Source organism: Lepus europaeus, chromosome 1, assembly GCF_033115175.1.
Source record: "Lepus europaeus isolate LE1 chromosome 1, mLepTim1.pri, whole genome shotgun sequence".
Taxonomy (NCBI): Eukaryota; Metazoa; Chordata; class Mammalia; order Lagomorpha; family Leporidae; genus Lepus; species Lepus europaeus.
This window is the reverse complement of record NC_084827.1, coordinates 75,322,523-75,346,168: the sequence shown is the minus strand read 5'-3', so window position 1 is coordinate 75,346,168 and position 23,646 is coordinate 75,322,523. Positions and strand designations below refer to the sequence as shown.

The window sequence follows — 23,646 nt, the reverse complement described above, 5'->3', positions numbered from 1 at the left end:
TAAAGATTCATTTTCAATTCTCTTTGTATACAGAAGATCAGTTTAGTATATATTAGGTAAAGATTTCAACATTTTGCCCATATAGCAACATCAAGTGAAAAAACTACCATTGGATTACTAATTATAGCATTAAATAGCAATGTACAGCACATTAAAGACAGAGATCCTACATAATTTTTTTTTCAAATTAATTAATTTTCTATGCCATTTCCATTTTAACACCAGGTTGTTTTTTTTTTTTTTTTTCATTTCCAATTCTCTTTATATATAGAAGATCACTTCAGTATATAATTAGAAAAGACCTCATCAGTCTGGGCCCACACAGAAATGCAAAGTATAAAAATACTGTTTCAGTACCAGTCATAGCATCACTTGGCTTTAGATGACACATTAGGGACAGATCCCACATGGGGTGTAAGTACACAGTGACTCATGTTGCTGACTTAACAATTTGACACTCCTGTTCATGGCGTCAGTAATCTCCCTAGGCTCTAGTCATGAGTTGCCAGGGCTATGGAAGCCTTTAGAGTTCGCTGACTTTGATCTTATTCCGATAGGGTCATAGTCAAAGTGGAGGTTCTCTCCTCCCTTCGGAGAAGGGTACCTCCTTCTTTGATGGCCCCGTTCTTTCCACTGGGATCTCACTCACGGACACTATAAGCAACAATGAACTGATCAGCTCCTGTCCTGACTTTAGATGTACAATGTAATACTTTATCCTTTTTAGTATTTGTTGTTGTTGTTGTTGTTCTAGTACTATTGGTTGAACTCAGTAATTAACACACAATTATTCTTAGGTGTTTAAATTTTAACTGAAAAGTGATCCCTGTTAAATCTAAGAGTGGAAAAAGAGAGGGAGGAGATGAACAATTTGGAACATGCTCAATCGGACTGGCCGCAAATGGTGGAGTTAGAAATGTGCCAGGGGATTCCAACACAATCCCATCAAGATGGCATGTACCAATGCCATCGCACTAGTCCAAGTGATCAATTTCAGCTCACAATTGATAGCTCTGATAGGTCTAAGAGTCAAAGAGATCACACAAACAAGACAAGTATCTGCTAATACTAACTGATAGAATCAAAAAGGGAGAGAAAGATCCAACATGGGAAGTGGGATACACAGCAGACTCATAGGATGGCAGATGTCCTAAACAACACTCTGGCCTCAGAATCAGCCCTCAAGGCATTCAGATCTGGCTGAAGAGCCCATGAGAGTATAGCAGGCATGGAAAGCCAAGATAGCATTTAATTTAATTTATTTTTTATTTATTTGAAAGGCAGAAGTGTAGAGAAAGAGAGAGAGAGAGAGGTCTTCATTCCCAAAATGGGGCTTTAACTAGCTGTGTCATAGCACCAACCCCAAAAGCATTTATTATGGAACACATACAGTCAAATATTAAAGGCTTCACCCACTAACAAGAACATTAAGTAAGAAGGTACATTTATTCTTTATTTTTGCATTGTTTCATTCAAGTCATGCCTTCTAACTTTTATCCTTCTAAAATTTCCTTAAATATTACATAAGAGGATATTATCCCTATAACCTTTCCATATTTTCTAAGAATATGATTAATATCATCTAAAAAGAAAGATTATCTAGGATTTAAAATTTAATTATCAAGCCACATTCATCAGTTTTGCTGTCAATAATTTCTGAATAACAAATTAGCAAATTTGTCATAATTAATAAAATTCTACATTGGATGACAGCAGATGGAAAATTTAAAGTTCAAGAAAAATTCTCCTTTAAATTATAAATAGAATCTGAAATCAGAGAATTTAGTGGGTACATCAACCCCATTAGTACATCCCTCCTGAGGTAGTAATAAATACTTCTTAAAGACATTCAAAGGATGTATTTCTCCCTGAAATAATACAGATGATGGCTTTTGACAATTTATACCAGGAATTCCTAAAATTAAAGTCTACTGTTGAGTTACAAACACTCCCCAGATTTGTTAAAATCATGCTTGCCATTTATTAATATTCTAAGTTTTTAAAATCAGTCTTTAATATGGCTTGATTACTTGACTCAGTAAGTTTTCTTAGGTCCAGTTTTTTCCTTTTCCCAACTAAAGAATGGTTACAATAATAATGATCATAATGATTAGCATTACTGCAAGACGTGAATTTTTAAAAGCTTCAAAATTTACAATAAGCACATTTTTATAAATTAGTATGTTAAAATTATTACTGAAATATAACAGTACAAAAATTTTAACTGAATTAAAACTTGAGAAGTAACATTACAGGATAAAAAGAACAGGAGATCTGGAGTTTGACTAGAGTTCAAATGCAAACTTTATGACTTGGTGGCCATTTGACCTTGGGCCAGTTACTTTAAAGAAATTTATATTCTCTTAAGAAACATGTATATCTAAGAAACATAATTCCTATCTCATGTAAAATGAAAATTACACAAAATAGGATATAAAATGCTAACCACAGTGTCTAACTTACATATCAGTCCCTTTTCCTTATTGTTTTTTTTTAATGTATATTTATTTATTTTCCCCCCAAAGAAACCTTTTAAGGACTACAGACTTCACGCATTTCATAAGTACAACTTTAGGAATATAGTGATTCTTCCCACTATACTCACCTACCCACCCACTCTCTCACCTCTCCCCCACATCCCCCTCCCATTCCCAGTCCCATTCTCTACTAAGATCCATTTTCAATTAACTTTATACACAGAAGACCAACTCTATACCAAGTATAGAGTTCAACAATTTGCACGAAAAAAAAAAAAAGAAAAAAAGAAAAACAAAAAACTGTTACTCAACAGTCAAGACAAGGGCTGTTCAAAGTCATTGCATCTTGAAGTTAATTTCATTATCGTTAGAAACTTAGTTAACTTTAAAGAAGCACCCAAGAATGATACATCTTTTGCTAGCACTTAGACATAATTATAATACAACTCTTTGAGGACAGAGGTCCTACATGGGAAGTTAGTGCACAGTGACTCTTGTTAATTTAACAAGTAACACTCTTATGTATGCCATCAGTGATCACCCAAAGACTCTTCACATGAAAATGTTAAGAATTTTTATGGCGCCGGCACCACGGCTCACTAGGCTAATCCTCCGCCTTGCGGCGCCGGCACACTGGGTTCTAGTCCCGGTCGGGGCACCGATCCTGTCCCGGTTGCCCCTCTTCCAGGCCAGCTCTCTGCTGTGGCCAGGGAGTGCAGTGGAGGATGGCCCAAGTGCTTGGGCCCTGCACCCCATGGGAGACCAGGAGAAACACCTGGCTCCTACCATCGGATCAGCGCGGTGCGGCGGCCATTGGAGGGTGAACCAAGGGCAAAAGGAAGACCTTTCTCTCTGTCTCTCTCTACTGTCCACTCTGCCTGTCAAAAAATAAAAACAACAAGATGGAGGGATCTGGAAAACATCATGCTGAGTGAATTAAGCCAGTCCCAAAGAGACAAATATCATTTGTTTTCCCTGATCGGCGACAACTGAGCACCAAAGGGGAAACCTGTTGAAGTGAAATGGACACTATAAGAAACAATGACCTGATCAGCTCTTGTCCTGACTCTAGATGTACAATGTAATACTTTATCCTTTTTAGTATTTGTTGTTGTTGTTGTTCTAGTACTAGTGGTTGAACTCAGTAATTAACACACAATTATTCTTAGGTGTTTAAATTTTAACTGAAAAGTGATCCCTGTTAAATTTCAGAGTGGAAAAAAAGAGGGAGGAGATGCACAATTTGGGACATGCACAATCAGTCTTGCCCCAAATGATGGAGTTGGAAATGTGCCAGGGGATTGCAATACAATCCCATCAAGGTGGCATGTACCAATGCCATCTCACTAGTCCAAGTGATCAATTTCAGTTCACATTCGATGGCTTGGATAGGTCTAAGAATCAAAGGGATCACACAAACAAGACAAGTGTCTGCTAATACTAACTGATAGAATCAAAAAGGGAGAGAAAGATCCAACGTGGGAAGTGGGATACACAGCAGACTCATAGAATGGCAGCGTCCTAAACAACACTCTGGCCTCAGAATCAGCCCTTAAGGCATTCGGATCTGGCTGAAGAGCCCATGAGAGTATAGCAGGCATGGAAAGCCAAGATACCATGGAAAAGAAAAAAAGAAGAAGACCTAAATGAAAGATCTCTGTGAGTGAGATCCCAGGGGAAAGAACGGGGCCATCAAAGAAGGAGGTACCTTTCTCTGAAGGGAGGAGAGAACTTCCACTTTGACTGTGACCCTATCGGAATAAGATCAAAGTCAGCGAACTCTAAAGGCTTCCATAGCCCTGGCAACTCATGACTAGAGCCTAGGGAGATTACTGACGCCATGAACAAGAGTGTCAAATTGGTAAGTCAGCAACAGAAGTCACTGTGTACTTACATCCCATGTGGGATCTGTCCTTAATGTGTTGTCTAATGTGCAGTGATGCTATAACTAGTACTGAAACAGTATTTTTACACTTTGTGTTTCTGCGTGGGTACAAACTGATGAGATCTTTACTAATTATATACTGAATCGATCTTCTGTATATAAAGATAATTGGAAATGAAAAAAAAAAAAACAACCTGGTGTTAAATTGGAAATGGCATAGAAAATTAATTAATTTTTAAAAAAATATTATGTAGGATCTCTGTCTTTAATGTGCTGTACACTCTTATTTAATGCTATAACTAGTACTCCAACAGTATTTTTTTTTTCACTTTGTGTTGCTATATGGGGGCAAACTGTTGAAATCGTTACCTAATATATACTAAACTGATCTTTTGTATATAAAGAGAATTGAAAATGAATCACGATGTGATAGGAAGGGGAGAGGGAGCGGGAAAGGGGAGGGTTGTGGGTGGGAGGAAAGTTTTGGGAGGGGGAAGCCATTGTAACCCATAAGCTGTACTTTGGAAATTTATATTCATTAAATAAAAGTAAAAAAAAAAAATTAAAAAAAAATAAATAAAAAAACACAAGAATTTTTATGGCCTTTCAATCCAAATCTTTCAATAGAACACTAACAGAGACCGTCTTGGTAATCAAAACTGTAATGTTGGATTCCAGCTCTTGGGCATCTTCAATCATTAGCAGACCATATCAACATGGGAAATCTTTAAAATTGTTTAATAGAGGCCTTAGAAAGAATAAAAGCTGGAGTAGATATTGAAATTTCTTTCTTTCTTTTTTTTAAAGACAGAATGCAAAGATCAATTTATTTTGTTGCAAAAACTTTTTTGAAATCCATACACAGGTTTTTTTCACAATTTGCATTTTCTATAAAAGTTCTGAGGACGCTATATTTCAGTTGAGGAATTCTAGGGTGATATTCTGAACTTCATGAAAAGATATTCTGCTTCATTTGAAACTACTAATCTTTTCATTGCCACCAAAGGCTTCCACTTTAACTTCAGACTATCAACTTTGCCCTTTGATCAAAAGTCAACTCCATGTTATCTCCTAAATATTGCAAAAAAAAACCAAAACAAAACAAAACAAAAAAAAAAAAAAAAAAAACCTGTTCCTTTCACATAGGCAAGTAGGGAGAATAGACCTCATCTTCCCCCATGCATAATACTGGACTTTTATGACCAAAGAAACAACAAAATTTAGTACCTAAGCATACATTATTTCTGGGTTGGTGGGGAGAGAGATGATGAGTACTTTTTGGGAGCTCATTTTATGTATCCTTTTCCACCCTTACATCCTAACAGTACACACATTTGAAGCTATATGAGGTTTTATTTGTTTTCAAGAGACGTTTGAAAAATCAAATGCTTGTGAAAGGCACTGGATCAGCAGCCCTAGAAATTGAAGTGTCCCAGAAGCTGTGTGAGCCCAGAAATATTCCACATTTCTATTTATTTTGGCAATTTCACTTAAAACTAGCAAGAGCTGGAGTTCATGCTACAATTAAATTTTCCCCAGGCACCATGAAATGAAAACACATATTACATTTGATTTTAACTGGTAGAGAAAAATGAACAGAAAAAAATACTATTTCATATCTCTTTGGAGGAGATAGACCGAAAAATGTTTAAGAAAATAAAATCCTTATAATTTTCCAGAATTTAGGTCATGTCTTACTCATATTTGTGTCCTTGGCAAAGCCTGTCCTTGGCAAAGCCTGGCCTATCACAGGCTAACAATTAATGATTAATTAAAATGAGTAATTAAAAACTGATTAAATTCCTTTATCAATATCTAAGCAGGCAAATTAATTTTGAATATATTTTTAAAGCTTTCTCACTATTTTATTTATTTGAGAGATAGAAACAGGCAGACACAGAACTCTGATCTGCTGGCTCACTCCCCTAATGTCCCAACGGTCTGGTGTAAGCTATCAGTGAGGAATTCATATGGTTGACAGGGACCCAGCTACTTAGGCCAACATCTACAACCTCTCACAGTCTGTGTATTAGAAGGGAGCTGGAATAGACAGTGGAGTAAAGACTGGAACTCAGGCCCTCCAAACTGGGATGCAGGTGCCCCAACCAGTGTATTAACTGCTAGGCCAAGTGCCTGCCATGATGTTGCAAGTTAAATATCCTTTTGTTTCCCAATGTGTGTGTATACGTATTATTTTTCTTCATTGCCTTCCTTATTTAGCCCTTTTGTTCAAACTCTATTCTCTATGAGGTTTTCTGCATATCTGTTTCTCAGCTTATGAATGACTTCTTTTATGAAATTCTAAAACCAGACATTTTAATCATTCACTACCTAAGAATTTACAGTACATGATGTTCTATAGTAGGGGATGCTTTAAAATTATATTAGCTTCCCAAGACAGATTGTCAAATACCAAGGAATATTATCTGTAGAAAACCTACAGAACTTTTCTTTAAGAGAAAAAATGACAAGGCAATGAAAGCAGCAATATTACATTTTAAATGAATTGTAGGATCTCTGTCTTTAATGTGCTGTACATTGCTATTTAATGCTATAATTAGTAATCCAATGGTAGTTTTTTCACTTGATGTTGCTATATGGGCAAAATGTTGAAATCTTTACCTAATAAAGATAAAAAAAATGAATTACAAATACTTCTACAGTAAAGCTTTGAAATAGCTAAGCAATTTTAATTTCTGAACATATTTTCTTTCTTCTCTATTTATATTCAGTAAGTTAAATACAGTTCTACATGATCTCACCTGGAGGTTGCTGAGGCCAAAAATATTGCTGCCAATCCTGAAGTACATAGGTAAATCGAATAGCAATGCTTACTGGAGGCAGTGGAGTTAAAGGACATCCCTAGAAAACAAACGTAAAGACAATACCATATAAAACGTGAGTACTCTTACTCTATTAAATTCAGTGTACGCAAAGATAATACCATTTTAATGTGAGTACTCTTATTCTATTAAATTCGACAACAAAATTTCAAACTTAAGGAATAGGTAAAATACAACCATTACGAAACATGGATTTTCAGTTTATAGTGTTACACAATAGTGTGTGTAATCTAGCCATTAAAAATGGAAAGGGGGAGGGGGTTGGTGCAATGGCGTGGTGGGTAAAGTTGTCACCTCCAGTGTCCGCATCCCATATGAGTCCCGGATGTTCCACTTAACAATCCAGCTCTCTGCTATGGCCTGGGAAAGCAGTGGAAGGTGGCCCAAGTCCTTGGGGCCCTATACCCTCATGGGAGACCCAGAGGAAGCTCCTAGCTCCCGGCTTTGGATCGGCGAACCTCCGGCCACTGCGGCCATTTAGGAAGTGACTCAGCAGATTGAAGACCTCTCACTCACTCTCTCTACCTCTGACTCTCTGTAAACCTTTCAAATAAAATAAATAAATCTTTAAAAAAAAAAAAAAAAAAAAAAAGGAAAAGTGGTGGTATTGTGATATACTGGGTTAAGCCATTGCCTGCCTGCAACACTGGCATACCTTACTGGAGTGCTGTTCTGCCTCCAGTCAAGATCCCTGCTAATGTGCCTGGGAAGGAAGTGTGAGGTGGTCCAAGTACTTGGGCCCCTGCCACCCACATGGCACACCTGGATGGAGTTCCTGGCTCCTGGCTCTGGCCTGGCCCAGCTCCAACTGTCATGACCATTTGGGGAATAAACTAGCAAATGGAAGGTCACTTTTTATCACTGTGCCTTTCAAATAAATAAAATCTTTAAAATATATTAATGGACAGGGGCCAGCGTGGTGGTGTAGTGGGTTAAGCTGCTGCATCCCATATGGGTACCAGTTCCAGTCCTAGTTGCTTCCCTTCCAATCCAGCTCCCTGCTAATATGCCTGGGAAAGCAGAAGGCGGCTCAGGTACTTGGGCCCCTGTACCCACATAGGAGATCCAGATAAAGCTTCCAGCTTTGGGCTTCTGCCTGGCCCAGCCCTGGCACTGCAGCCACTTGGGAAGTAAGGCAGCAGATTCCTACTCTCTGTGTAACATGGCTTTCAAATAAATAAATATATCTTTTTTATTTTTATGAAAGAAATTCTCACTCAAAAGATGAATTAGGAATGATCAAAAAGGAAGAACATATAGTAAGAAATAGTATTAGCAAATGTCAGACTCAATTTTAAAAATTGGAAAAGTAAACTATTCAAAGAATCATTATAAATGTTTATGAATTTATGTGTATAAGGCATTTTCATAATTCTGTATTACTGCTTCCATAAATGTTTTCATCTGATGAAAAGGCTGTAAAGCTAAAAATGCTTTAAAAACAATATCTCTGAGCAAATTACTTTAAAATAAGGCAGCTTACACAATACTGCTACTACTAATGAGAGGAGATATTAAATAACATAAAGCAAAAATATTCTTTCAAAATATCTTTTACAATTTAAATTATGAAATAGTTTAATACTATTCATTTCAGACACATTCAATGTGGGGAGAAAAAAAGGTGACTCACTTTTTTTTATTTTCCAAATTCACTTATTCATTTGAGAGAGAGAGCTTAGAGAGAACATTTCCTCACCTGCTGGTTCACTTCCTAAATGCCCACAATGGTAGGGGCTGGGATGGGGGTGTCAGGGGAAGACTAAAGCCAGGAGCTAGAAATGCAATCTAAGTCTTCCATGTGGGTGGCAGAATACAATTACTTGAGACATCACCACAGCCTCCCAGGGTCTGCATTAGCAGGAAGCTGGAGGAGGCAGAGCTGGAAACTGAATGTAGTTACTCTGACATGGAAGGAAGGCGTCTTAACTGCTAGGCTAAATTCCCAACCCCAACTCACTTTAAAAAAAATTTTTTTTTTAATTTTTAGCTAACTTTTAATTTCATTCTCCATGAACTTTTTTTTTTTTTTTTCTTAAGATATTTTATTTGAAAGGCAGCGTTAGAGAGAGAGGGGAGGAGAAACAGAGAGAGATCTTCCATCCTCAGATCCAGGAGCTTCATCTGGGTCTCCCACATGGGTGTAGGAGCCCAGGCACTTGAGCCATCCTCTGCCGCATTCCCAGGCACATCAGCAGGGAGCTGGGTCAGAAGTTGAACAGCCAGGACGCAAACCTGGTGTCTGTATGGGATGCCAGCATTGCAGGCAGTGGCTTAAAATGCTGGTCCCCAACTCACTTTTTAAATAATATTAAGACTAGGTTTGAGAATACAATCTTTAAAAAAAAATTACAGCCAGTCTTGAATACTTAATCAGAATTTAGACTAAGACAAATAGGTCACTCATGCAAAACAGACTATATAAACAAATCAGTTAACAAAAGAGAACTTAGATTTATCTTTAAATTCACCAAAAATCATAAAAATATCATCCAAACATCCTATGATCTCATTTTCTCTTCATAATGATTAATCTATACTAAGTAGAATAGGGTATAAATGTATATAGGAATCATCTAGGGAAAATGCAGATTCAATACCATTCTCAATATTTAATTCATTTCCATGTGTTGCTAATGCTGCTGGTCTACAAACCACTTCAGATAGTAAAGGAGTGACATTTAGCTCAGCAGTAGCATCCATAAATGTCACTACAGTAGCTTTATCTGAATATTAACCTAATATGAACTTAGAATATAAGGTAGATAACCACATAAAAGCTAATTTGGGGTTGCCATGTCCTAGGCAAGCAAGGTAAGATTCTAGCAAGTTTTTATTCAGGTGTAGATAAAAAATAAGTGTGCACCCACAGTAAGGTGCAAATGGTCTAGAAGCCATAACACAGTCACTCTGCTCCAGTCACAAAGCAATGCAGGTAACTATAGAGATTCCCTAAAGAAACAGCGAGGCTCAAACATGAAATGCGTTATCTCTGTGGTTCCTAGAAAACAAAATCTGAAGGGCTAAGTGGAGCTTAAGGAACATGTCTGCTGAGCTTCCAGGGTGACAAAGGCGATGATCGACTGCATTCAATGGAACCAAAAGGACTCTGACCAGGGTGAGGGCACTGCAAGCCCCTCGGCTTAAGCCATACACTAGGGAAGGCACACCTGCTTGGCTTTATTGGAAGCCACTGGCTACCAGGTGGGCTGGAATTATTGTGTGAGGGAAAAGAAACATCAGTCTCAATGAACACATAAAATAGATGTTAAAACGTAATTTTTATAAAGCTAGTAAAGGAGGAGGTTCATATATTAGGTAGCTTTAAACAGGCAAAACTCCTGATGTACCCAACCAGGTCTCAACTATTGTACTACAATTCACCCTAAACTATATGAAAAAGAGAGTTTTGTTAAAACTACATCAGTTTGTCATATTGTTTGTCAAAAACTTTAACATCATCCCGCTTGGCCCCTGAGCTCCCCAGGCTGGCCCTGAGGAGCTCTATCAGACCTGCTGCCTCGTGACGAGCAGCAGATTAGGAATCCTTTTTTTAAGCGTATAACTATAAACAGCCAAAATGTAAGTCAAACTCCACAGATCAAGATAATCCCTGGTTTCAAAACACAGAAATTCATGGGGTCAGCACCGTGGCATAGGGGTCTAAGCCTCCGCCTGCAGTGCTGGCATCAAATATGGGCACTGGTTCCAGTCCCAGCTGCTCTTTTTTTTTTTTTTTTTTTTTTTTAAAGAAGATTTATTTATTTATTTGAAAGTCAGAGTTAGAGAGAAGGAGAGGCAGAAAGAGAGGGAGAGGTCCTCCATCTTCTGGTTCACTTCCCAATAGGCAGCAACAGCCAAAGCTGTGCCGATCCGAAGCCACTAGTCAGGAGCTTCTTCCAGGTCTCCCAGGTGGGTACAAGGGTCCAAGGAGTTAGGCCATCTTCTACTGCTTTCCCAGGCCAAAGAAGAGAGCTGGATCGGAAGTAGAAAAGCCAGGACATGAACCGGCGCCCATATGGGATGCTGGTGGCGGCTTTACTCGCTATGCCACAGTGCTGGTCCATGGGCCTCTTCTGATCCAGCTCTCTGCTTATGGCCTGGGAAAGCAGTGGAAGATGGCCCAAGTGCTTGGGCCCTTGCGCCCGCACAGGAGACCTGTAAGAATCGCCTGGCTCCTGGCTTCAGACTGGCCCAGCTCCAGCTGTTGTGGCCATTTGGGAAGTGAACCAGAGGATGGAAAACCTTTCTTTCTGTCTGTAACTCTCTCTCAAATAAATAAAATCTTAAAACAAAACACAGAAAGTCAGCTACCCAGAGTTGTGACAAAAGGATCATAAAACAATATTTATTAATGTGTTCTCAAAAAGAAAGAACAAACTGAATATATGCATCTGGCCAGAAATTTGACCTAAAAAAATTTTTTTAAGATTTATTTTTATTGATTTGAAAGAGAGTTACAGAGAGAGGTAGAGACAGAAAGAGGTCTTCCATCTGCTGGCTCACTCCCCAAAAGGCCACAACAGCCGGTGCTGTGCTGATTCAAAGCCAGAAGCTTCTTCCGGGTCTCCCTCGTGGGTGCATGGGCCCAAGGACTTAGGCCATCTTCTACTGCTATCCCAGGCCATAGAGAGAGCTGGATCTGAAGTGGAGCAGCCGTGACTAGAACTAGTGCCCAAATGGGATGGTGGCGCTTCAGGTCAGGGCTTTAACCCACTACACCACAGTGCTGGCCCCTTGACCTAAAAATTTTAAATAAAATTGAGGACTTCTAATCAGTGAAAAAGAAGACTAATGAAGTAGAAATTAACACATGCCCACCTTTTAAAAAATTTCCCATAATACTACATGCAGAATTAAGCAATACTTACAATACCTCACAGCCCAGAAGACCTTTGAAAAGAAAATTAGCTATAGGTGCTGGTGCTGTGGAGTAGCGGGTAAAGCCGCCGCCTGCAGTGCCAGCATCCCATATTGGCACAGGTTTGAGACCCGGCTGCTCCACTTCCTATCCAGCTCTCTGTATGGCCTGGGAAAACAGTGGAAGATGGCCCAAGCCCTTGGGCCCCTGCACCCATGTGGGAGACCCAGAAGAAGCTCCTGGCTCCTGGCTTCGGATTGGCACAGCTCCATTCCTTGCGGCCAATTGGGGAGTGAACCAGCAGATGGAAGACCTCCCTCTCTGCCTCTTTTTCTCTCTCTGGGTAACTGACTTTCAAGCAAAATAAATAAATCTTAAAAAAAAAAAAAAAAGAAAGAAAATTAGGTATATACGTGGAACCCTCTAAAATATATATGCTTTTATGATTTTGTTAAATGGAGATACCACAAGAATCTATTAACAGCAGTTACTTTGAGGTAAGGAAATGGATGAAAAGAATATTTTACTTTACTTAAATCTCCTAACCTGGTACATGCATTACTTTTTTAAAACATCGAATGGATTTATCTGGGTGGTATTATTCCTACCATTATACTAATTAACACCTTAACATTGAAAACAAATTTTTCTCAATAAATTCTAATGCTAAATATCTAATAAATAATACCTATTAAAAAAGAAATTTTAGCATTTTTTTCGTAGTTTTTTTTTTTTTCTTTTTAAAATTGTCAAACGTTCAGAAAGGCTGGAAAACTCAGTAGTTCTCTCTTACCCCAGGTTTCGCTTTCCCCAGTTTCAGTTAACTCACAGTGAACCACAGCACTGTGTCAGCTCACCTCAGCACCAAAAAGATATCAGAATAGTACAATAAGAACATTTGAGAAACGGGGCACATTCATGTGACTTTCTTGACACTGTATTGTTATAATTGTTCTTTATTTTTGTTAATCTCTTACTGTGCCTAAGTATGTATGTATGTATGCACAGGAAAAAACATATGGTTTGGTACTAATCACACCTGCATTCTCCTCTGATAAAGGAACTACTACAGTACAGTGAACATGTAACTTTCACCAAGTTGGTTAATTATTATATATGTAATATTTTTATTTATTTATTTTTATTTATTTATTTATTTATTTTTATTTTTGACAGGCAGAGTGGATAGTGAGATAGAGACAGAGAGAAAGGTCTTCCTTTTTGCCGTTGGTTCACCTTCCAATGGCCGCCGCGGCCAGCACATCGTGCTGATCCGAAGCCAGGAGCCAGGTGCTTCTCCTGGTCTCCCATGCGGGTGCAGGGCCCAAGCACTTGGGCCATCCTCCACTGCCTTCCCGGGCCATAGAAGAGAGCTGGCCTGGAAGAGGGGCAACCGGGATAGAATCCGGCGCCCCAACCAGGACTAGAACCCGGTGTGCTGGCACCGCAAGGCGGAGGATTAGCCTGTTAAGCCACGGCGCCGGCCAATATATGTAATATTTTGATTAAACCTTTTAAAAATAAGTTCTTAACACTCATCCCTAAATGCTTTATCCACTGATATTTTCTAATACATAGCCCATATTAAAATAGTCACAGTTATCCTAATCTTGTCCTTACAACTATTTTGTTTGGATCACCTAGCCAATCAAGAATTATGTACTGCATTTAGCTGTCAGATCTCATTAGTCTCCCTTAAACAGTTCCCACCCTTTATTTTGCCTATCATGGCACTGACATTTTGAAGTCTAGATCAGTCACTTTCCAAAGTAAGTATCACTTTGGAAATATGTGATCACTTCCTTGCATCCTGATTTAAGTTAAACATTTTGGCATGAATGGTACATAGATAATGATATACCCTGTTCAATGTATCATATAATGTCAGTTTATTAGGAAAGTTCAATCACTTGGAGCAGATGATGTGGCACAACAGGTTAAGCCACTGCCTGCAACACAGGCATCTCATATGGGTGCCAGTTCAAGTCTTGGCTGCTCCACTTATGATCCAGCTCCCAATGCATCTTGGAGAGCAGCAGAAGATGGAATAAGTGCTTAGGTCCCTGCATCCATGTGGGAGACCCAGATAAGCTCCTGGCTCCTGGCTTTGGCCTGGCCTACCCCTGGCCATTGCAAGCATTTAGGGAGTGAGCCAGCAGATGGATGATTTCTCTTTTTCTGTCTCCCTCTAACTCTGCCTTTCAAATAAAAAAATATATAAAATAAAATAAAGTAATACTGTATGTATAAAAAACTGTTAAAAAGTTTGATCACTGGCCGGCGCCGCAGCTCAATAGGCTAATCCTCCGCCTGCAGCGCTGGCACACCGGGTTCTAGTCCCAGTCGGGGCACCGGATTCTGTCCCGGTTGCCCCTCTTCCAGGCCAGCTCTCTGCTGTGGCCCGGAAGTGCAGTGGAGGATGGCCCAAGTCCTTGGCCTACACCCACATGGGAGACCAGGAGAAGCACCTGGCTCCTGGCTTCAGATCAGCGCGATGCGCCGGTCTCAGCGGCCATTAGAGGGTGAACCAACGGTAAAGGAAGACCTTTCTCTCTCTCTCACTGTCCACTCTGCCTGTCAAAAAATAAAAAAAAATAAATAAAAAGTTTGATCACTTATTAACTTTAGCACTTAAAATAACCCAAATTTAAACTGGCATCCTTATAACCTAAGGGTAATATTTCTCTAGGTTTATCTAGCTTTATTCTCTTTTCTATAGGTATTCACAAATAGCACATCAACTTAAATCCTAATGTTTCTCCCAGAGCAGCATAGGCAAGTCCAAGTCCTCCACATCTTTATGATATTGTTTTTTTTGTTTTTTGGGTTTTTTTGACAGGCAGAGTTAGACAGTAAGAGAGAGAGACAGAGAGAAAGCTCTTCCTTCTGCTGGTTCACCCCTGAAATGGCTGCTACGGCTGGCGCACTGCGCTGATTTGAAGCCAGGAGCCAGGCGCTTCCTCCTGGTCTCCCATGTGGGTTCAGGACCCAAGCACTTGGGCCATCCTCCACTGCACTCGCGGGCCACAGCAGAGAGCTGGACTGGAAGAAGAGCAACCGGGACAGAATCCAGCACCCCAACTGGGACTAGAACTCGGGGTGCCGGCACTGCAGTGAGCCGCGGTGCCGGCCTATGACAGTGTTTTTATAGAACACTAGAGATATATTCTTCACATCCCAATATACCCTACAGTTCTCACTTACAGAATACAAGTCAGATTATCTCAAATCAAATTGAATCAAAGTTAAAAAAAAAAGCAATTCAGAACCAAAAAAAGGTTCATGTCTCCAAGAGGTTTGAACAAGTGAGCAGCTACTTAAAGCCCACTAAGCTGGGGAGACTGGCAATATTACCTCTAAAGGATAAGGAGTAGAAGTGAACAGTCAATAAATGTTGACAGACTGAACAACTGGAAAAAAACCCAGTTGTTTCTTTGACTAAATTAGTTCAATAAAAAGATCCATTTAAGTATTTTGTTTCTTTAAATACACATAGTAATTTATGTAGTCAATTACAGCTTTCTTCTAATCAGTTGTATTACTGATATTATAGAGAAATGTTTCTTTAATTTCATAAAGTCATCAAATGAGTACTTTTATGTGCATCCCAGATAAGACTGACAGTATCAATGACAACTCACAATCTTTGATTTGAAGATATCCAGCAGACCTGATAAATGAGTATACTGGTTTGGCACTTTTCGAAGATGAACCATTTCAAAATCAGTTCGGACACCAGGACCCTGACATTCTCCCACATACATTCTTCGCCATTTGTGATGAATTTGCACAAAGAGTGGCACCTGACTAGGATATGATTAAAAAGGAATAGAATGTAAGTTCATTAAACACTGAATAATCCAAATATCAAATTTATCTTGTGTTAAATTATGCTAATTCAAATATTCAAAGCACTAAACAACCAACACTACAAAACACAGGTCTATATTTTTATCAGAGACTGTTCCCTTCTCCTTACACTACTAAACTGAAGAAGTGATCATATAATGGTACGTTACTAGGAACACTGTCATTAAGTGGGTAAAATCATGCAACAGCATAATGAAAACTTTCCTGAATAAAAGCAATCATATTAGTGTTCCAAATTCATAATAAAGTATTTTATTTACAAGTATTAAATAATATGTACTAAATCAACATTATGGCAAAATAGTATTTTATGGTTTATCATTTAAAGATAGAATTGATCCTCCTTATTTACAGATTTCCAAAGTTGCAAACTAAATAGTAAAATTTATTTATAAATCCCAAACCAATATGCATAGCATTTTCACAGTCATTTGCACACAAAATCAGAGTTACCTAACTTAACATCCATGTTCCCAACTAAGGGCAAACAAGAACACTCTTTACCTTCTTGTTTTAGCTCTCAAACAAGTGCCCTTTTCATGATCTACTGGTGCTACATTTCTTGTGTTTTTTGTTTATAATTTCACTCTTCAAAATGGCCCAAAAGCAATAGTTGAAGGTAGTGTTCCTAGGTTAAAGATGGTTATAATATGCCTTACAGGAGTTAGATAAGCTTTGTTCAGGTAGGTTATAGTACTATTGGCTGGGAGTTCAATTATTAATTAATCAATATATACATGAGATAAAGAATATTTAAACAGAAATACAAAAAGTTATATGAGGGTACTTCAAAAAGTTGTGGAAAGAATTAAAGGTTTAGGTTGGTGCAAAAAAATTCAAAATCATACATACGAGGTGTTTTTTAAAAAATTTGGGGAAAATATGTATTATTAAAAAAAACTACACATGGACTTGAATTTTCTGGACCAAAATAAACTTACCTTTTAGTTCCATTTTTCCACAAACTTTATAAAGTACCCACATATATTAATTAGTTGACAAAATGTGACCAGAGGCTTGCAAGAATCTAACCCGGCTTGCAAGAATCTAATTCTCTATTTCTCATGTGATCAATGGTTCAGAAGTTGGTAATTCAGTGTTTGTGGCAACTCTCTGGAACATAAATATCTTGAATAACAAGAACAATAACAATACATTTCTGAGTTAATAATGTTATATTAGTAAACATCCTAATCATTTCTTTTTTAAAAAATGTCCATACTATATCCACTTAGGATAGACTACAAATCACAACCACTTAAATAAATTTTTCTCCACTCTAAAAATTATGAGTGTCTTGGTCTGTTAGATATATATATTAAATACAATTTCCAAACAGTGATTAAGCAAACCTCATGTTCTTAAATATACCCATTTAAGAACAGGATCTAAAAATACTTGAAAATTTTGAAAAAGTTATTCCAACCTATAATTACTCATTTTAAAATTTGTTTGGGAAGACAATTTAATAAAGTAAGTTTCTGAAAACAAAGCACAAAAACAGTACTATTTATTCTCCATTTCAACAAATTTTTCATTAAGATTCCCTTTAGGAATAACCTCCATAAGGGTTTTATTAATTCTGTCCTTGCACACCAAATTCCAGTATAAGAATATGTAAGTATACGAACTGTTTCTAATTACCCCTAAAATATAATATTTACAACAGTGTACCTTCATAAGTTATCATCAAAAATAGCTTTTAGTGTATAGCCTGGGTATTTTAAAATGTCCACCTACCAGCCAGTGTTTCCCAATGCAATGGAAACAGAACTCAAAAGAAGGTTGCACTTAGATTCACTGAGAACAGCATCACTGTGTGCAGCAGGGGCAATCACCACAAATTCACGCAGCCCATACCTTAAAAAAAGGAAACACTACATTGAACGGGGAAAGCTTCAAGATCTAGAAGTCCACTCACTGAAAAACATGAAAAAAATTCCTTATAGGAAATTTAACAAGCCAAAGTATGAACAGGTGTTTCTTTTTTTTCAATAGCAGCTGAATATACAACATTCTAAATTTTTGTTAAGAAGCACTAACTTCATTTACCTACTAGCTCCCTTCTATTCTCTAGACAAATTAGAAGCAATCTAATAAAATCACAAAGTGTTAAATAATGGTTTCACCTTTAAAGATATGTTTGCAAGATAAAAGAAAGCAAGCACTGACAGTACTTAGTCTTTCAATATGGTAATGTTTGAAAGTCCCTAAATGGCAGGAAAATAATTATCAGTCATGATGTACATCTACTGTATAAAAGTTTACTTAATATGCTAAAGAATTCTTGTGTTCTTTCACTCAATAACACAGAATAGGAGTCACACAATTATCAGAAAACAACTTAGCTCTTGCTATAACATCTACAATAACAAAAACTTGTCATTTAGTTGCCTAGTCACCTAAAATCACAAATTTGCTGCCAAACATCACAAATATGTAAGGTCTATTTGGTAATCTTGACTACTAAAAATTTCTCTCCCATCCAATCATCTATATACTTTAAATTTTTTAATTTAATCTATATATTTTTAATTTAATCTATATATTTTAAATTTTTTTGAGAGGCAGACACACACACACACACACACAGAAAAGAATTCCCAGCCACTAGTTCACTTCCCAAATGTCTGTAAGGGACAGAGTTTGGCCAAAGACCAGGCAGAGGTCAAGGCCAGAAGCCAGGAACTCAATCCAGATCTCCCACATGTCTGGCAAGAATCCAACTACTTGAGCCATCACCACTGTTTCCCACAGTCTGCATTAGCAGGAAGTTGAAATCAGGAGCCAGAGCCAAGGACCAAATCCAGGTGCTCAAATGTGGGACATGATGTACTAACCAGTGATTTAACAACTAGGCCAAAAAAATCACCTATAATAAATTTTTTTTAAAGATTTATTTATCTGAAAGGCAGAGTTACAGATCAAGAGAGAGGGAAAAAAAGAGAGATCTACCATCTGCTGGTTCACTCCACAAATGGCCAAATGGCCAGAGCACAGCCAATCCAAAGCCAGGAGCTTCTTCCAGGTCTCCCACACTGATGCAGGGGCCCAAGGACTTGTGCCATCTTCCACTGCTTTCCCAGGCGCATTAGCAGGGAGCCAAATCGGAAGTGGAGCAGCCAGGACTTGAACCAGCACCCATATAGGATGCTAACACTGCAGAAAGCAGTTTTACCTGCTACATCACAGTGCTAGCCCCACACTTAACAATTTTTTTAAATGAAAATAATTTATGAAAGGTATTGCTTGCTTACCAGTTTATTTTACTCTCTAGATATGTATAATTAAGAACATTTACTTTTTTTTTTTTTTTATTTGACAGGCAGAGTTAGGCAGTCAGAGTGAGAGAGAGAGAGACAGAGAGAAAGGTCTTCGCTCTGTTGGTTCACCCCCAAATTGGCTGCTACGGCCGGCGCGCTGCGCCGATCCGAAGCCAGGAGCCAGTTGCTTCCTCCTGGCCTCCCATGTGGGTGCAGGGGCCCAAGTAGCTAGCACTGGTACATGCCACCTTGATGGATTGTATTGGAATCCCCTGGCACGTTTCTAACTCCACCATTTGGGGCAAGTCCAATTGAGCATGTCCCAAATTGTACATCTCCTCCCTCTTGTCTGTTGCCTTTAGTGCGAACCAGTCAACTTCTCAGTCTTTGTTTATATGACATCACTATTTCACCTTTATTTTTGAAAAACATCTTCAGTGGACATAGAATTCTTAGTTGACAGTTCTTTCTTTCAGCACTTGGAATATATTACTCCACAATCAATAAAATTAGAGAAGGTAAAGTAAATGTAACAACAGACACTACAGAAATAAAAAGTCATCGGAAATTACTACAAAGAGTTGTATGCCAATAAACTGGGAAATCTATCAGAAATGGATAGATTCCTGGACACACTCAACCTACCTAAATAGAACCATGAAGAGAACCTAAACAGACCCATAACCAAGACAGAAATTGAATCAGTATTAAAGGCCCTCCCAACAAAGAAAAGGCCAGGTCTGGATGGATTTACTGCTGAATTTTACCAGACACTTAAAGAAGAACTAACTCCCATTCTTCTCAAGCTATTCAAAACAACTGAAGGGGAGGGAATCCTCCCTAATTAGTTCTATGAAGTCAGCAACACCTTAATTCTTAAACCTGAAAAAGATGCAGCAGAAAATGAGAATTATAGACCAATTTCCCTGATGAACATAGATGCAAAAATCCTCAATAAAATTCTAGCCAATTGAATCCAACAATATATCAGAAAGATCATCTACCCAGACCAAGTGGGATTTATCTCTGGTATGCAGAGATGGTTCAACATTTGCTAATCAAACAATGTGATACACCACATTAACAAACTGCAAAAGAAAAACCATATGATTATCTCAATAGATACAGAGAAAGCATTTGATAAAATACAATACCCTTTCATGATGAAAACTCTAAGTAAATTGAGTATAGAAGGAACATTCCTCAACACAATCAAGGCAATTTATGACAAACCCATGGCCAACATCACATTAAATGGGGAAAGTTTGGAAGCATTCCCACTGAGATCCAGTACCAGACGTGGATGCCCACTCTCACCACTGTTATTCAATATAGTACTGGAAGTTTTAGCCAGAGCTATTAGGCAAGAAAAAGAAATTAAAGGGATACAATTGGGAAGGAAGAAGTCAAACTACCCCTATTTACAGATGATACTCTTTCTTTAGCGGATCCAAAGAACTCCACTAAGAGACTACTTGAACTCATAGAAGAGTTGGGCAATGTAGCAGGATATAAAATCAATACACAAAAATCAACAGCCTTTGTATACACAGAAAATGCCATGGCTGAGAAAGAACTTCCAAGATTAATCCCATTCACAATAGCTATAAAAAAAATCAAATACCTTGGAATAAACTTAACCAAGGATGTCAAAGATCTCTATGATGAGAATTACAAAACTTTAAAAGAAAAAAAATAGAAGAAGATACAAAAAAGATGGAAAAATCTTCCATGTTCATGGATTAGAAGAATCAATATCATCAAAATGTCCATTCTTCCAAAAACAATTTACAGATACAATGCGATCCCAATCAAAATACCAAAGACATTCTTCTCAGATCTGGAAAAAATGATGCTGAAATTCATATGGAGGCACAGGAGACCTCGAATAGCTAAAGCAATCTTATACAACAAAAACAGAACTGGAGGCATCACAATACCAGATTTTAAGACATACTACAGAGCAGTTATAATCAAAGCAGCCTAGTACCTAGTACTGGTACAAAAACAGATGGATAGACGAATGGAACAGAATAGAAACACCAGAAATCAATCCAAACATCTACAACCAACTTATATTTGATCAAGGAGCTAAAACCAATTTCTGGTTTCAACAAATGGTGCTGGGAAAACTGGATTTCCACCTGCAGAGTATGAAACAAGACCCCTACCTTACACTTTAAACAAAAATCCACTCAACATGGATTAAAGTTCTAAATATACAACCTGACACCATCAAATTATTAGAGACATTAGAAAAACCCTGCAACATACAGGCACAGGCAAAGACTACTTGGTAAAGACCCCAGAGGCACAGGCAGCCAAAGCCAAAATTAACAACTGGGATTACATCAAATTGAGAAGTTTCTGTACTTCAAAAGAAACACTCAGGGAAGTGAAAAGAAAACCATAAGAATGGGAGTAAATATTTGCAAATTATGCAACTGATAAAGGATTAATAACCAGAATCTACAAAGAGATCAAGAAACTCCACAACAACAAAACAAACAACCCACTTAAGAGATGGGCCAAGGACCTCAATAGACATTTTTCAAAAGAAGAAATCCAAATGGCCAACAGACACATGAAAAATGTTCAGGATCACTAGCCATCAGGGAAATGCAAATCAAAACCACGATGAGGTTTCACCTCAACCTGTTAGAATGGCTTTCATACAGAAATAAACAAACAATAGATGCTGGTGAGGATGTGGGGAAAAAGTCACATTAATCCACTGTTGGGAATGCAAACTGGTAAAGCCACTATGGAAGACAGTTTTGAGATACCTCAGAAAACTGGATATAGACCTACCAAATGACCGTGCCATCCCATTCCTCGGAATTTACCCAAGGGAAATTAAATTGGCAAATAAAAGAGATAGCTGCACTTCAATGTTTATTGCAGCTCAGTTCACAATAGCTAAGACATGGAATCAACCTAAATGCCCGTCAATGGAAGACTGGATAAAGAAATTATGGGATATGTACTCTATAGAATACTACACAGTGGTTTAAAAAAAAAAAAAAAAGGAAAAAAGAAATCCAGTCATTTGCAGCAAAATGGAGGAATTTGGAAAACATCATGCTGAGTGAAATAAGCAAGTCCCAAAGGGACAAATAGCATATATTCTCTCTAATCTGTGACAACCGAGCACCTAAAAGGAAACCTGTATTACTGAAACTGACACTATGAGAAGCAATGACTTGATCAGCCCTTGTCCTGACTGTCAAGGAACACTTTACTATTTTATTCTTTTTAGTATTTTCTTTTTATACTTAATACCATTGGTTGAACTCTTTACTTAACACAGAATTATTCTTAGGTGTTTAAATCCGATTGAAAATTGTTCCCTGTTACAAATATAAGAGAAGGAAGAGATGTACAGTTCAGCACACATTCCCTTGGTCTTAACCCTAAGGGTAAAGCTAAAAACTTGCCATGGGATTTAAGAACATAACTGATCATTAAGTGTCAAAGGGATCACATAAATAAGGCCAAGTGTCTGCTAATAATAATTGATAGAATTAAAAAGGAGAGAACAATCTGACATGGGAAGCAGAACACACAGCAGACTCATTAAATGACAAATGCCCTAAACAGCACTCTGGCCTCAGAATTAGCCCTTAAAGCATTCAGATATGGCTTAAAAGCTCATGAGAGTATTTCAGGCATGGAAAGCCAAGACACTGGCAAAAAATGACCTATGTGAAAGATCTCTGTGAGTGAGATTCCAGGGGAAAGAAGGGACCATCAAAGAAGGAGGTAACTTTCTCTGAAGGGAGGAGAGAACTTCCACTTTGATTATGGCTTTGTCTAAATAATGTCGAAGTTTGTGGACTCAAGAGGCTTCCATAGCCTTGGCAGCTCATGATAAGAGCCTAGGGTGATTACTGATGTCATAAATAAGAGTGTCAATTGTTAAATCAACAACTGGAGTCACTGTGTACTTGATCCCCATGTAGGACCTCTGTCCTTAATGTGTTGTACTATGAGAATTAACAGTAAAACTAGTCTTCAAACTGTACTTTATACTTTGTATGCCTGTGTGGGTGTAAACTGTTGAAATCTTTACTTAGTATAGAGTTGATCTTCTGTATACGAAGATAATTAAAAATGAATCTTAATGAAGAATGGGATGGGAGAGGGAGTAGGAGGTGGGATGGTTTGGGGGTGGGAGGGTGGGTATGGTGGGAAGAGCCACTATAATCCCAAAGTTGTACTTATGAAATTTTTATTTATTAAATAAAAGCTTTCTATAAAAAAGAAATTGTGGTACACATACAGAGTGGAATACTATTCAGCCACTAAAAAGATCAAGTCCTGTCACAATATAGATGAACCTGGAGAACATTATATGTTGTGAAATAAGGAGATGATAGCAAGGAAGGAGAGATAAGAACACAATGGTACCATGCATTCTAAGTTGAAAACAGTTCTTGTGGAGGGT

At 38.0% G+C, this 23,646-nt stretch overlaps 1 protein-coding gene across 1 annotated transcript in view; it reads right to left on the bottom strand.

The window, feature by feature from the left end:
* Positions 1-23,646, bottom strand: part of RAB3GAP1 (RAB3 GTPase activating protein catalytic subunit 1) — a 115,207-nt gene that overhangs the window by 48,695 nt on the left and 42,866 nt on the right. The window contains exons 6-8 of the mRNA XM_062185999.1: positions 17,677-17,796; positions 15,708-15,873; positions 7,125-7,224 (exon numbers count right to left, since the gene is read on the bottom strand). Coding sequence (XP_062041983.1) covers positions 7,125-7,224; positions 15,708-15,873; positions 17,677-17,796 — 386 coding nt within the window. The remainder of the gene's footprint in view (positions 1-7,124; positions 7,225-15,707; positions 15,874-17,676; positions 17,797-23,646) is intronic.